The sequence below is a fragment of the Sus scrofa genome, chromosome 16 (assembly GCF_054392235.1).
Source record: "Sus scrofa isolate SSC_HxYL_T2T_F1_AM1 chromosome 16, Sscrofa_HxYL_maternal_Yorkshire_Landrace_v2.0, whole genome shotgun sequence".
NCBI lineage: Eukaryota > Metazoa > Chordata > Mammalia > Artiodactyla > Suidae > Sus > Sus scrofa.
In genome coordinates, this window is record NC_139398.1 from 55101396 (window position 1) to 55114873 (window position 13478).

A 13478-nucleotide genomic window follows, 5' to 3' on the forward strand; every position below is an offset into this window, starting at 1 on the left:
CAGATTTTTAAGAGAAACTAACACTCTGAAAGGGAGATACCAAGCGGCAACACCAAACAACTAATGCTTGATAACAAACTTAAAAGTAGAAACAGATGAAGAATTTAAAATATAACTGTATAACTGTAATCAATAGTTTCAGGGAGATTTATTTTTAGTCTGTCATACCTATAAAACAGTAATTGCAGCAGAAAGGAAACACACAGATTTGCTGGAAACAAAAGTGTAATCCATCAAATAAAATTTTAATAGATGGGTTAATATTAGGAGATGATTCTTCAGTCTCATGCATTTCTGTTCATCTTGCAAACTGAGGCACTCACTGTCCTTAGTTTTACACTAGCTTTTTAAGGCTGTTTATTTAGTAAATGTCTTGAAAAATAGAGACAGTGTCTCTCTCCAGAGCAAGGCATGCGTATGATTCAGAATAATGCAAATGTTCCCCTCTGAAGCAAAAGGCAGACATGCATTATAAAAGACTTAAGATCCTTAAACTCAGGGTTCCTTTCCTGTCTCCTGTGTGGAGGTGGGGGTGAGGTGGGGGAGGTATGCTCTGGCCCTGTTTGTATTACCCTGTGGAAATGAAAACTCAAGAAACTAACACAAATGCTGATACTCATTTTGTGAGTACTAAATCACCTTTGTCTCTAACCCAGGAGTCCTATGTCTTTCTATCCAGTAACCATGAAACTGTGACAGGCTACTTCACAGGTAGAGTAAAATCTCAGACGCTTCACAGTCCTTAACAATTATTATAATGGAAACACTGAGAACGTAAAATAGGGACCTGAAAGATCAAGTTAAGGTCTTCTCCCAGAGTTCAGCCCCCACAGTGAATATGGAGAATCGGGGGTAGTTAACATGAAATAGGGATTCCAAAACAGAGAGGCAAGACAGAAATTGACCATTAAGAAAAATAAAAAAACTTTTCCCAAACCTATATCAAGAAATAAATATTTAAAATGAAAAGGCTATAACATCTCAATAAAGCACTCCACAGATTACTTAATAATTACAAAGGGTAAAGGGTACATCTACAATAGTCAAAGCTGGCAGAAACCACCGTAGCCAAGCAATCAATATTTAAGTAACATCATTAATAATGAATGGGACAAACATTCATGTGCTTTCTGATGAAATGCACTAATACGGACACAATATCACTCCTATAATATTCTTGCCAAAACTGAACCTAGATACGTGGAAACAATCTGACAAATCCAGATTAAAAGACATTCTTGAAAACAGTTTGCCTGGACTCTTTATTCAAAAATATCAATGAAATGAAAGATGATAAAAGACAAAGATATTTCAAGAGAATTAAAAGAGAATAGAAATATGACAAATGCTGCATAACCCTTAATTAGATTCTTCAACATAAAAAAAGTTATAAAGGACATTATTGGAATAATTGGGGAAATTTGAATATAGATATGTTTGTTAAATAATAGTATTGTATCAAATTGACTTGAATCAAAGTTAAGGTTTTTCTAATTAACTTTTTTTTATTTTATAATGATTTTTATTTTTTCCATTATAGCTGGTTTGTAGTGCTGTGTTAATTTTCTACTGCACAGCATGGTGACCCGGTCACACATACATGTATGCATTCTTTTTTCTCACATTATCATGCTCCATCATAAGTGACTAGATATAGTTCCCAGTGCTATACAGCAAAATCTCTTGCTTATCCATTTCCAAAGGCAATAGTTTGCATCTATTAATCCCAAATTTCCAATCCATACCATTCCCTTCCCCTCCCCCTCAGCAACCACAAGTCTGTTCTCCATGTCCATGATTTTCTTTTCTGTGGAAGGGTTCATTTGTGCCACATATTAGATTCTAGATATAAGTGAGGTACTTTAGAAAACTATATGTAGAACTACCATATGACCCAGCAATCTCACTCTTGGGCACATATCCAGACAAAACTTTCCTTGAAAAAGACATATGCACACACGTGTTCACTGCAGCACTATTCATAATAGCCAAGACATGGAAACAACCTAAACGTCCATCAACAGATGACTGGATTAAGAAGATGTAGTATATATACACAATGGAATACTACTCAGCCATAAAAAAGAACAAAACAAAGTTAAGTTTTTTCATATAATTGTTTTAAAGTTATTTGAGAAAACATTCTTGTTCTTTAGGAGATATATACTGAAGAATTCAGGATAAAGTGTAATTAATGTCATAACTTACTCTTAAGAAGTTCATCAAAATTTTATATATTATACATTTTTATATAAGTTATATATAATCTATATATGAAACGTGTGTATATGTATATACACACACACATAATTTAGACAGAGAGAAAGACTGAGAGAGATAAAAGAAAAATATGGCTAAATATTAACGATCAGTGAAACTAGAATGTTTGGATGTTCATGGTATTATTCTCACAAGTTTGCTACAGGTTCAAAAACTTTGAAAATAAAAAACTGGAGAAAATAGATTGCAAATGCCAAGCAAATGCCCCCCCAAAAGTAGTAACATATAATGTACCCATATCTAGATATATTTAGGAATAATTTCATAACTCAAATGTTTAAAGATAAAAAAAAATTTCAGAGGGCCATAAGTAGGCTACATACATAACATCCTTGGACACAGGCAGAAGAAAAGGAACATTATTATCTAAGTTCTGAGAGAAACTTGGTTTGAACATCGATTTCTACATCCAGTCAATTAGAACTTAAATGTGGATACAGAGGGGGAGAAGAAAAATACTAGAAAGAATTTTGAGTACTATAAAGACGAAGAAATTTTGTATTTACATATCTCCTCTGAAATAATTAGTCAAGAACGTGTCCAAGCAAAATGAAATGAATCCAAAAATAGGAAGATTTGGAATCCAAGAAACAGTAGTGTACAAAGAAATCTGAGCCATAAATACACAGCATTAAAGATATGAAACAGTTACAATAGAAAACCATAGTCACCTTTATCCTATTAAAAATATATTTAGTGAATGATTTTCTAGGACAAATGAATTACCAAAATTAACTCAAGAAGAGCAAAATCTTTTGATAAACCATTAAACCTATATAGTACTGAGAAAGTACTCAATGATTCATCTTTCAGTAAAGTTCCAAATCTCAGATGACAGTAATTTATAGTTTCAATTGCAGTAGGAATGATCAGTATCCATTGTACAGAAAGAACCCTTAAAAATCAATTAGATAGCCTTGTTGTTTAAATGGGCAGTGAGGGAGTTCCTGTTATGACACAGTGGAAATGAATCCAACTAGTATCCATGAGGATGTGGGTCAGGGATCTGGCATTGCTGTGAGCTGTGGTATAGGTCACAGATGCAGCTTGGATCCCATGTTGCCATGGCTGTGGCATAGGCTAGCATCTACAGCTCCAATCTGACCCTTAGCCTAAGAACTTCCATATGCCACTGGTGTGTCCTAAAAAGAAAAAAGGAAAAGAAGAAGGAACAAATTATATGAATAGAAAGTGTAGAGAAGAAATACAAGTAGTCAATTAACACATGAAAATTAACTTACTTGCATTTGTAATAAAGGAAATGAAAACTAAAACTTCAATAAGAGATTGTTTTCCCTCATCAAATCAACAGATATTAAATGTTGATAATATAAAGTCTGGCAAAGGTGTAGGGAAATAGATTCTCTCATTTATGGTTGGTGGAAGTGAAATGTCACATTAGAATAGCCTCTTTGGAGACCAATGAGGCAATATATATTAAAGTATAAAATGTGAATATGTGTGCTTTGCCCTGGTTTTCCACTTGAAAGGATCTGTCCCATATAGTAATGGCATATAGTGGAGAAAGGAAAGAAATACAATGTCAGTTCCTTAATATGGACTACTACCCATCATCAAAAAGCATAAAATAAATCAAAATGTACAAACCTGAAAATATCTCTAACCATAACAACATAGCAAAGAAAGTTTTATTATAAATATATAGTATAATTACTTTTTTAATGCTATATATCTACTGAAATTCCGCAGTATATAAGGCTTGGTCATTGGTACTGGACTTAAAGAATTGAAGAAAACAGATAAAATTTCCTAGCCTTACAGACTATCCAGTATGGAGATGGGGGCAGAGAGTAGAGTTGGGGTGGGCAAGTAATAAACTAGTTAGCAAATATATAAGATAATTTCTAAGAGTGATGAGTTCTAGGCAGGCAGTAAACAGGGACTATAGTGGGAGGGAATGCCCAGCATAATCAGTGCTATCAGTAAATGAGAGTGATTGCTGTCTCCCCATGTATACTCTGGAATTGAAATCCCCTGCAATTCCTATGGATCTCTCCCATGTTCGAAGATGTTTCAGCCAGAGAGGATATAATATGTTCAAAATTCTCCAGAGATTTTGTGAGCTGACCGGGAGCACTAAACTGCAAGTCCAACACCTGAGATCTTCATTCTTGTTCATCCTCATTATTGGAGTTAGATGTAGTCTCTAATCATGAGAGAAAAGAGGGTGTACTTAGCATTGCAAGTTCATAGGCATGTTTCAGGAATACTTGCATAGTTATGTTACTTCTAAAAAGTTATAGAATTCATTTGTCTTATGTAAGGAGTCAAATTAGAACAGGCAGAAATGTAAACAGATTGGCTATGGATTGGACTCTGCCTCTCTGACTATGCCTTTGCATGCAGAAGGTGTGTATATGAGAGATGTAGAGACAGGACCCCAAGAAAGAACATCACGTTACCTTGTGTCCTTCCCTGTTCTCACGGAATGAAAGTTTGGGCTTTACAGTCCTGACCACAGGACAGGGGCAACTATGGCCCCACACCAAGCAGAGCCCATAAAGCAGAGAATTCCTTTGTGTGAATCTCCTTCATCTCCCATTTGCTGTCCCAAACATAGTTCATTCTCCATGGTGTTTCAACCCCACAGGAGTGGAAGAGGAGTCATGTCCCTCTCAGATGGCCCTCTCCTCTAGAGCTTTGAAAAGCAGAGAGCTGTTTTTTTGGGACACCCCCCCACACACACACACACACAAACACACACACTCCCACTTTTGTCCCTGTTTCAAGTCTTAGCAGCCCTTGTCCAGACTTGCATCCTAAGGCTGAACTCCTCAGAGGTGGGTGCCAAATGGACAGCGTTTGTGCATTCAACCGGGAGATGCGATGCAAATGCTTTTACGAGGTCAGTGCTCTCCATCTGGGAAATGGTAGTATGCTAAATTATGTTGCTTAATTAATTTCCACCCAGCAGCAGCACCATAAAATTGGAAAAGCAATTCCATCACCCAGGGTCAATGTGCATAAAGTACACCCAAAAGGATCAAAAGTTTTTCAGTAAACATGTGTTTGTGCTTTGCCTGAGTGTTCAGAGGCCCACTTCTACTATAGACTGATCAATGATATACAGTTAATTACCAGCTAATAGCTTGTCTCTTTCTCCTTGTGTTGCTACCACATGGATGAGAAATTACAGGGATTAATTTTTTTTTTTTTTTTTGGCTAGTCCTCTTCAGACCAAGAACCCAAGGGAACCCAAGTCTTCCATTAGACTTTACCGTGAAGAGCCTTCCTCTTCCTAAGTGTTTTTTTGTTTTGTTTTGTTTTTTAAAAAATGCAAAAACAGTTTCCTCTTCCTAAGTGTTTTTGTTTTTTGTTTTTTAAAAAATGCAAAAACAGTCATATCATAATGAGGAAAACTGAGCTAAGAGGTAACCAGGTGTAACTGGTACCTCATGAATATTCAATAATATGGACGGTAACAATTTAACAACTAGTCTAGAGCTGTAGCTGCATAGTATAAATAAAACTGGATGAAAAAGTAAAAGAAACAATATAGGTAAGGTTTTTACCAGACACATGATGTCATGTAACAGCTTTGTAATTGTTTGTATAATTTTTTTAAATTGTCTATCTCCAGCAGTTTAAGTTCCATGAGACAAAGGCTATGTCTTTCACTTCTGTCTCTCTAGCATCAAGCCCAATACCTGAAATTTAACTGACACTCAGGAAATATTTGTAATTCAGTGAGTGAATGAGTGAGTGAATGAACAACTGACAAAGCCAGGTTGAAAATCCAGTTCTTAGCCATCCCCATGATAGCAAGATGTCCCCTAACAGATACACAGATGTTCAAGGCAGACTGAACAACATTAACAGAGGATACTTGGACCATGGACTATAACTCCCATTTAATTTTGTATGAATTTACAACCTAACCAATTTGGAGATTTGTGTCCAGAAAGTATTGATGTATTTTGTTGAGATCAGTTGCGGTAAATACAGGTCTTAGTGCATTGGTAGTGAATGGCTATGGCTGTCTACCCAGTACATGACGCTTTAGTAGATGGCACTTTGTAGTCCGAGCAGAGTAAGGTTGGATCTTGAGGTCACATTATTTCTTCATAGAAGGATACACTGAAGGACATTGGAGAGCCAAGGAAATGGAAGGCAGGGTCATAATCTCTATTGCTCCCCACAGGCCCAGAGGGATGTGTCAGAATCAGAGAGAACAGTACTAGCTCCCATTCTGCTGCTGAGCATCTCCTGCTCCTGACCCTTTTACTAGCTTCTGCTTCTGAGGACCAAAAAGCAGCACAATATCACAGGCTGAATCCCCATTCCCAAGTCAGTCTGATCTAACTCGCAAAGAATGGGTTACAGAGCACTGAAACTCCATCAAAGGCAGGGCCCTTTTATCTTGATCTTCAGGTTGCATTGAACTCAGGATACCTTTCCCATACTGTTGTGAAAACATGCTACACACACACACACACACACACACACACACACACGTTATTTTTTATTCAGAAAGTTTTTAGGGTTAATGGAGCATTTGACTCAAGGCATAGCCAACCTTTGCAACGATATCTTGGGCACATAACTTGCATTTATGATTTCTTATCCCCTTCTCTTTACCAATACCAACCCCCTTAGGAAAAGAGCCTGGTGGGGGAACCAAGAATTTGGATTGCAAAATTGAGGAAAGCACTGAAACACCTGCTCTAGAGGACTCCTCATCATCCCCCATAGATACTCAGCAACATTCCTGGCAGGTTTCCACAGACATTGAGAACACTGAAAGGTAAGTGGGAAGTTACCCTAAATAGATTGCCAGTCCTCCTCCAGTTAATACTTGGAGGCTATAGAGAGTCGAGATCTTTAGATTCAGAATCAGAGCTCTTGGTAAACTGAGACAAGAGACAGTAAGGGGTCCAAATCCAGCAGCAGAATGAAAGCAGAACCTCCAGGAGACGTGGACTCTCAGGCCTCTGCTTACCCTCCTCTGCATCCCCTTGAAGATGAAATCAGTGTGCTTCCTTGGGAAGAGAGAAAGCTGGATCTATATACCCTTCACAGCTCACCCACCGGGCTGCATTCCAAAATTTCCATGTATTTAAGGGAGAAGAACTCAAAGTCTTGCAAAGATGGCACCAGTAGACGCTCAGATTTCAGGTGTTTGGAATGAACTGTCTAGCTGGAGTCGGTGGCTGAGTGTTCAGTTCACAGCTTTCCTAAGAGCTGCCTTCTCTTACTCTCCCAGGATGTAGCTGATAGCCACTAAGTGAATTAATGCATTTTTCTTAACAAGCATAGCAGCTCATTGCTAGAGCGATTTTCTTGGGAAGAAGAGATTCTACAGCGATTCTATTTCATTTGGGAAAGGGAGCAGTAGTAATAATATAATAATAAATGCATCTAGATGCTAAAAATTCCATTCTGTGAGGCAGAGGGACAAGCCTCTTGTTTACTGGCTTCACGATGGTATCTCGTCCTTTGCTACTAATGTCCCCAGAGCTGACACAAAGCAGCTGAATGAATACTGGGCAGTTCCACCAAGGGCGCTGTGTGTAGAGGGTTGAGTCATTGACAAGATAATGAACATTTTATTTTTTTATTTTTAGAAATGTAACACACAGTGGCATTTATAGCCATTGTGATTCTACTTTCAGATCATAATATAATTCTAAAGCTAATTACCAAATTTCTGTGTTTATAGAAAATTGAAGCATGTGGTAATTATGTGCTATTAATAAAACTTGGATTTTGTATAAGCTTGGAAATACAACAATTCAAATAATAAAGCTGTTTGGCACAGTTCGATAGAACTATAGACAAATGATGAGGGAGTGATTTATCTTCATTTATAAAGTAGAAAATGCTTTGCTCTATTCCCAGGAAGAAACATCTTCCAGAGTGTCATGGCCAGGGCGTAATCCATCAGCAAAGCCATTTTCCTTTTCAGAAACCTTGCAGAGAAACTCTATCCCAGCCTTTTAAGCTTGCCAGAAAGCAAGCTGTGCTGATAATAATAACAGGAGAGTATAACCCTCAGTGTTGGTGGTATTTCAGTTCAGATTCTGGTCAAAGGAAATGGGAGCAAGTGGGAGAAGGAGGCTGGTAGCCCAGGTCTGGGAGGGCGGACAGCTTCCTGCTTCTCCCTGTCATTCCTTCCTAAGAGATCTGGGGGCCTCAAACCAAGCTGCACATTAAAATTACTAAGAGGGCTTTTTAAAAACATTCCTAGTCAATTTAATAAGTGTTGACCCTTGGGGATGCTGAACACCTGTGTTGCTCTCTCTGCATTCCAATCGTAGGAATGTGCAAGGGCAGGGAGTGAACCGACACACAGAGGGCCCTGAGAAGCTGCCACCCAGCCTCAGCTTCGCCCAAGATATCCCCATTGCTCTAGCTGTGTGCCCTTCACCTCCCCTTGGAAATCTGAAGTTCTGTCCTCATTATCAGAGACTCTTCTCTGACCTCAGCCAGGTCCAATTGAAGGTAGAGATGAGGGCTCCTGCAGCAGAAAGCCTTGTGGAAATGTTTGTCAGAGTAGTTCTTATTCCCTTCCAGAGCCAACCCAACTCAGATTTTTTTTTCTTGTAAGAGCAAAATAAATTCAGTATTTGCCTACTGGAAGCTTGAGCTGGTACAATTAGGCACAGACTCTTGTCCTTCAGTTGTCTCATAGAACAGTTTGACATTACATTTCAAAAATTTACAGCTGATTATTTTTTTCTTTATCAATTTTACAGAGATATGAGAGAAATGAAAAACCTTTTAAGCAAACTCAGGGAAACTATGCCTTTACCATTGAAAAATCAAGGTGAGTCTTGTCATCTCTCTGAGGCAGAGGATGTTTTTAACATGATAACCTTGGGTCTTGTTTCTTGAGGAGTTAAAGCAATAGAAGGCATTGAGCATACATGTGTCTTTCCTTGAGAAGATATCAAAATGACAATAGTTTATCAGGTGAATGCAGTTTTGTTCTGAGGGACACTGAGAAAACAGACACCTCCTCCACTGTCCCCATCAGTTGCATGCTGCGCAAAGCACAATACCACGTGTGGCAAACACAAAAGGACTGAAGACTTGGCTCTTGCCTTTAAGAAGTTTACTAGCTAGTGGAAGAGACTTAAGAACACTTCTGAAGGAAGATCCCTGCCAGCTAGATGTTCAGTTATCTAAAACAAATACTGGTAATAGTTAAGATACATTGAAAACTAACAGTGTGCCACTGTGACTCTGCCTCTAATTCCAACGTGTGGAGGTTTTTCCACCACACCAAATTCTCAGTCACCAGTAGGGTGTCCTTCAATTTAACTGGATTCAGACACTAATTCAAGATCTCATCAGATTCCACAATTAAGTGTTCAGACATGTAAGACTGCCTGCCCCCTGCCCCCCCACTTCAGACATCAATCACAAGTCTGGGTTGTCAGCTGTCCTTCTGACTATCTGGCTATAGATCGGAGGGTCCAACAAACCACTCCTAGTATTCAATTAAGTGGTTGAAGCAGCTCATGGAACTCAAAGAAACATTTTACTTACCAGATCACTGGTGTATAGGACATAACTCAGAAACAACCAGATGGAAGAGATGCAGAGGGCAGGGTATGGGGAAAGGGTGTGGAGATTCTTACCTCTTCAGGAGCACTGCTCTCCCACTCTCCGTGCATTCACCAACTCAGAAGCTCTCCAGACCCTATCCTTTTGGGGGTTTGTGGCAGCTTCGTTACATAGGCATGACTGAATCATTGGCCTTTAGCAACTGATTTAACCTCCAGCCCCTCTCCCTTCCCTGGGGGTCAGGGGGCAGGATTGAAAGTACCAACCCTCCAATCACGTGGCTGGTTCTCTGATCAACCAGCCCCATCCTCAGGTGTTTCCCAAAAGTCACATCATTAACATAACAAAAGATACCTTTATTGTGCTCTAAGAAAGATTCAAGAGTTTTAGTAGCTCTGTGCCAGAAATGAGGTCCAATCAAAGACTTTATATATACATTTCTTATTACAAATTACAATATCACACCCACTATCCTAAATACCCTAGATGTATTAACTGTGTTAACTTATTTAATTCTAATAACACCTTTGAAGGAAATTCATGTTTCCCCATTTACAGGAAACTGAGACAAGGTCACACAAATTGTAAATAGAAAGAAGGTAAGTACAAAGGCTGGGATGTGACCCCAGGCCATCTGTCTCCAGAACTATCCTATGGAAGTTTATACCCTAACAGAAAGGGAAAGGGGATATTCACTAGAATGTAAATTCTGTGAGGGAAGGGCCTCTGTATGCTTTTGTTAACTATTGTGTCTTTAGTACCTAGAAAAATGCTTGGCTCATAGTAGAATAACACTAGCAAAAACAATAAATGTTTGTTAAAACTGCACCCAACTTTGCAGCCCCAGGGCCTGCAGGTAGGTATAAAGGACTGATAATAATCACTTTTATTGAGCACACATAGCCAGAGCAGCCTTAAGTGAAGCATCTGCTTCAGAGAATGGTGCTTAGAGGGTGGGGAAAGGGGTTTTAGAGGTAAGAAAGAAACCCCTCCTGGTTCCACTGAGCAAAGCCTGGGGGAGAGGGGGGCGGCGGCCAGGTTCTGCTTGGCCCTGAGCAAGGAGTGAGGAGGGAGAGGATTTGGCAGCAGAGCTGAGTGCCTCTTGGCTTAGGGAGCGGCATGGCAGAAGGTAGAGAGGTGGAGGTGCGAACACCACACAGAAGAGGCCCAGTGCAGTGTGACCTGAGCAGCAAGTGATGGAGGCGGGTGTCAGAAACCAAGAAGCAGGTGCTAGGGTGCATCAGATAATTGCAAGCACTCCCTGAAAGGCCTACGGACCAAACTTACTGGCTTGAGCCGTGGGTAGTGTTTGAGAGGCCTTGCAGGGTTTTAAGAAAGTAGTGTTTTACTACAATATGTTGCAGTGCTAAGAGCCTTCTGACCACAGCATGCATGTTTGCTCCTTGAAATAAGCTTGGTTAAAACTAGCCTGGGGCATATGGCACCATTTTAATGAACATATCAGCCAGATTCCTCTCTTTGGCTGCATATACCAAGATAGAGCATAGGGGCTCCCCCATGACCTTCCTGGAATTCTTTTCAGAAAATTAATTTATTATACAGGTCTAATTGATGCAAAAAATAGTGTGGGGTGAAATGTGAGAAAACGTATTCCAGTTCTTTGCTGTAAGACCTTAATGATTTTTCATTATAGAAAGAATTATAGAAAGCCATCTGTTTTCCTTCTGGCTGTTTCTTTCTTTTTTTATTCCATTTACATGTATGTCTGAAGCAGAAGGGAATAGGGAAAAGGTACTGCTCCTTATCCCCCTTTTTCCTACTCAAACCTTGACAAAGTGGAAATCCTGCCAGACATGTGCAGTGGGGGGAACTCACACTGGAACTGCTCAGATTTCCCTGTTCTCCAGGACCCATCCTCTCCCTCAACTTAGAAACTCTTCCATGTTAATTTTAGCATTTAAAGATTTCATCCTATCTTCCCCACTTCACACCACCATCAAAACTTGACTCAGCAACAATATGCTTTAAATTGATTTTCAGTGACACATAAAGGAAGGTGGCCAAGAGCAGGTACTGTAATGGTTAGTGGTTTTGCCTTTTTTTGAGACAAGGACCTTTTCCTTCCCATGCTTCCAGTTTAAGACTGGAGACAAAGAGGGGCACAGAAGAAAAGTGAGCCTGCCTTGTTCTGTCGCAGCTCCACGGCAGCCTCCAAGCAACATCCAGGTCTCCTGGCTCTCAGCCTGCCATCCTTTCCTCTGCTTCAGTGCCTCTCCTGTCCTACATTCTGGGTCACTGGCGGTGCTGTGGGGAGCTTCATTAATTACGATAGTCTTGCTGTGTCAAATGGATTACAAATGGAAACACCTGTGGAGAGCCCGCAAGGTTCCTGACAAAGGCTAAAAGGAGATTGGAAAGTAAAGGACAAGCATCTTCTAAATGTAGGCTGTAATCAAACAAAACATTGCAAAAATAAATTAAGCCTGAAAGACAGTTTCACCTTTTCCAGAATTCTGACTTAATGAATGCGTTGCAGAGTGTCAATACATTTACTCTTGCCTAGAATTTGTTGGTGATACCATGCGTTAGAAATGGATCAGTCAGGAATTACGGCTGTTCTGGAATAGGTCCCCTCCTGTGGACAGCCCTACTCCAGACTAACTTGGGTCTAGGACCAGTTCCCCTATTCTCACACCCCTGATCTTCTCCAGTCTGGATTCCAAAACTGGAACCAGCCTGGCCATGACAGGATAGTTTTGTGACATCTGGCTGAAGGACACTGGGCAGTTATCCCACATGAAAACCTGGATATAAACTTTTATTTAGGTCCTTCCCCAGGGACTCGTATAAAGACTTTCTGTGCTTCAAGCTTGTCTGAATGTCACTCTGGGCTGTTTTACTGGCTTCCCCATATCCTTTGCAATCTCTATAACATTTTGCCAGGGATTCAATGTGATACTGGCAATCCTTCTCTCTTTCTCCAGTCTAATCCACTCATCGCCAGTCACACATCAGTCTCTTAATCCATTGAGCCTCTACTGAGAAATGTTAAGGGTCTATGCATTGTCTACTGAAGGAAGAGCAGACTTCTCACCTCAGCATCCATTGTCCTATCATCATCAAACATGTGATGGTCACCTATGATGTGCCACATTCCATGTCAGGTGCTGGGGATGTCTCTCCCCCACAGGCTCCCCATCTCAACAGGACAGAATGGGATGAGGATCATCTGGGAAGCTTTTTCAAAAGACACATGCCTCCCCTCTCAGAGATTGTGATGGAGCCTTCAGGGTATGGCATGTGAATTTTGGAAACAGCCAGCACACACACAATGGGAAAGGGGGGAAAAAAGCACTTGAAATATAGCAGTGCCATAACAGCTAGACGCAAGTTGCCACAAGGGCATACTGAATTCTCACCTCACCAGATTTTAGTTGTAAGTGGGGAGAGGGGGGACAAGAGTAATTAAGAGTTGCTTTTCGGAAAGTGCCTGAGCTGGGATTTTTTTAGGAGGAATCAAAATTAGCCTAAGAAAAAGATGGAAAGAAGATAGTCTGGGCAGAAAATTCTGAATGTGTGAAGGCGTATGGGGAGATGACAGAGTGGGGAACTGAGATGAGCTACAAGCACTTCTTTAGTTGGGAAAGTGGTGAGAAATCAGGCTTAAGAGAGAGACTAGAGAGACAGGGTGGTATATCATTAAGGCC

The 13478-nt window shown here is 40.0% G+C and overlaps 2 protein-coding genes across 7 annotated transcripts in view; one reads left to right on the forward strand and one right to left on the reverse strand.

The window, feature by feature from the left end:
* The window catches only part of SREK1IP1 (SREK1 interacting protein 1), a 469058-nt gene that overhangs the window by 287333 nt on the left and 168247 nt on the right, over positions 1-13478 (reverse strand). The window lies entirely within an intron of this gene.
* Positions 1-13478, forward strand: part of RGS7BP (regulator of G protein signaling 7 binding protein) — a 103753-nt gene that overhangs the window by 78099 nt on the left and 12176 nt on the right. For 2 of the 3 annotated variants that reach the window (XR_002339496.2, NM_001243809.1), the window contains 2 exon segments: positions 6898-7045; positions 8997-9067. Coding sequence is in view for 2 of the 3 variants with exons in the window: in NM_001243809.1 (NP_001230738.1) it covers positions 6898-7045; positions 8997-9067 (219 nt within the window). In the remaining variant the exon portion in view is untranslated. 3 annotated transcript variants of the gene reach the window in all.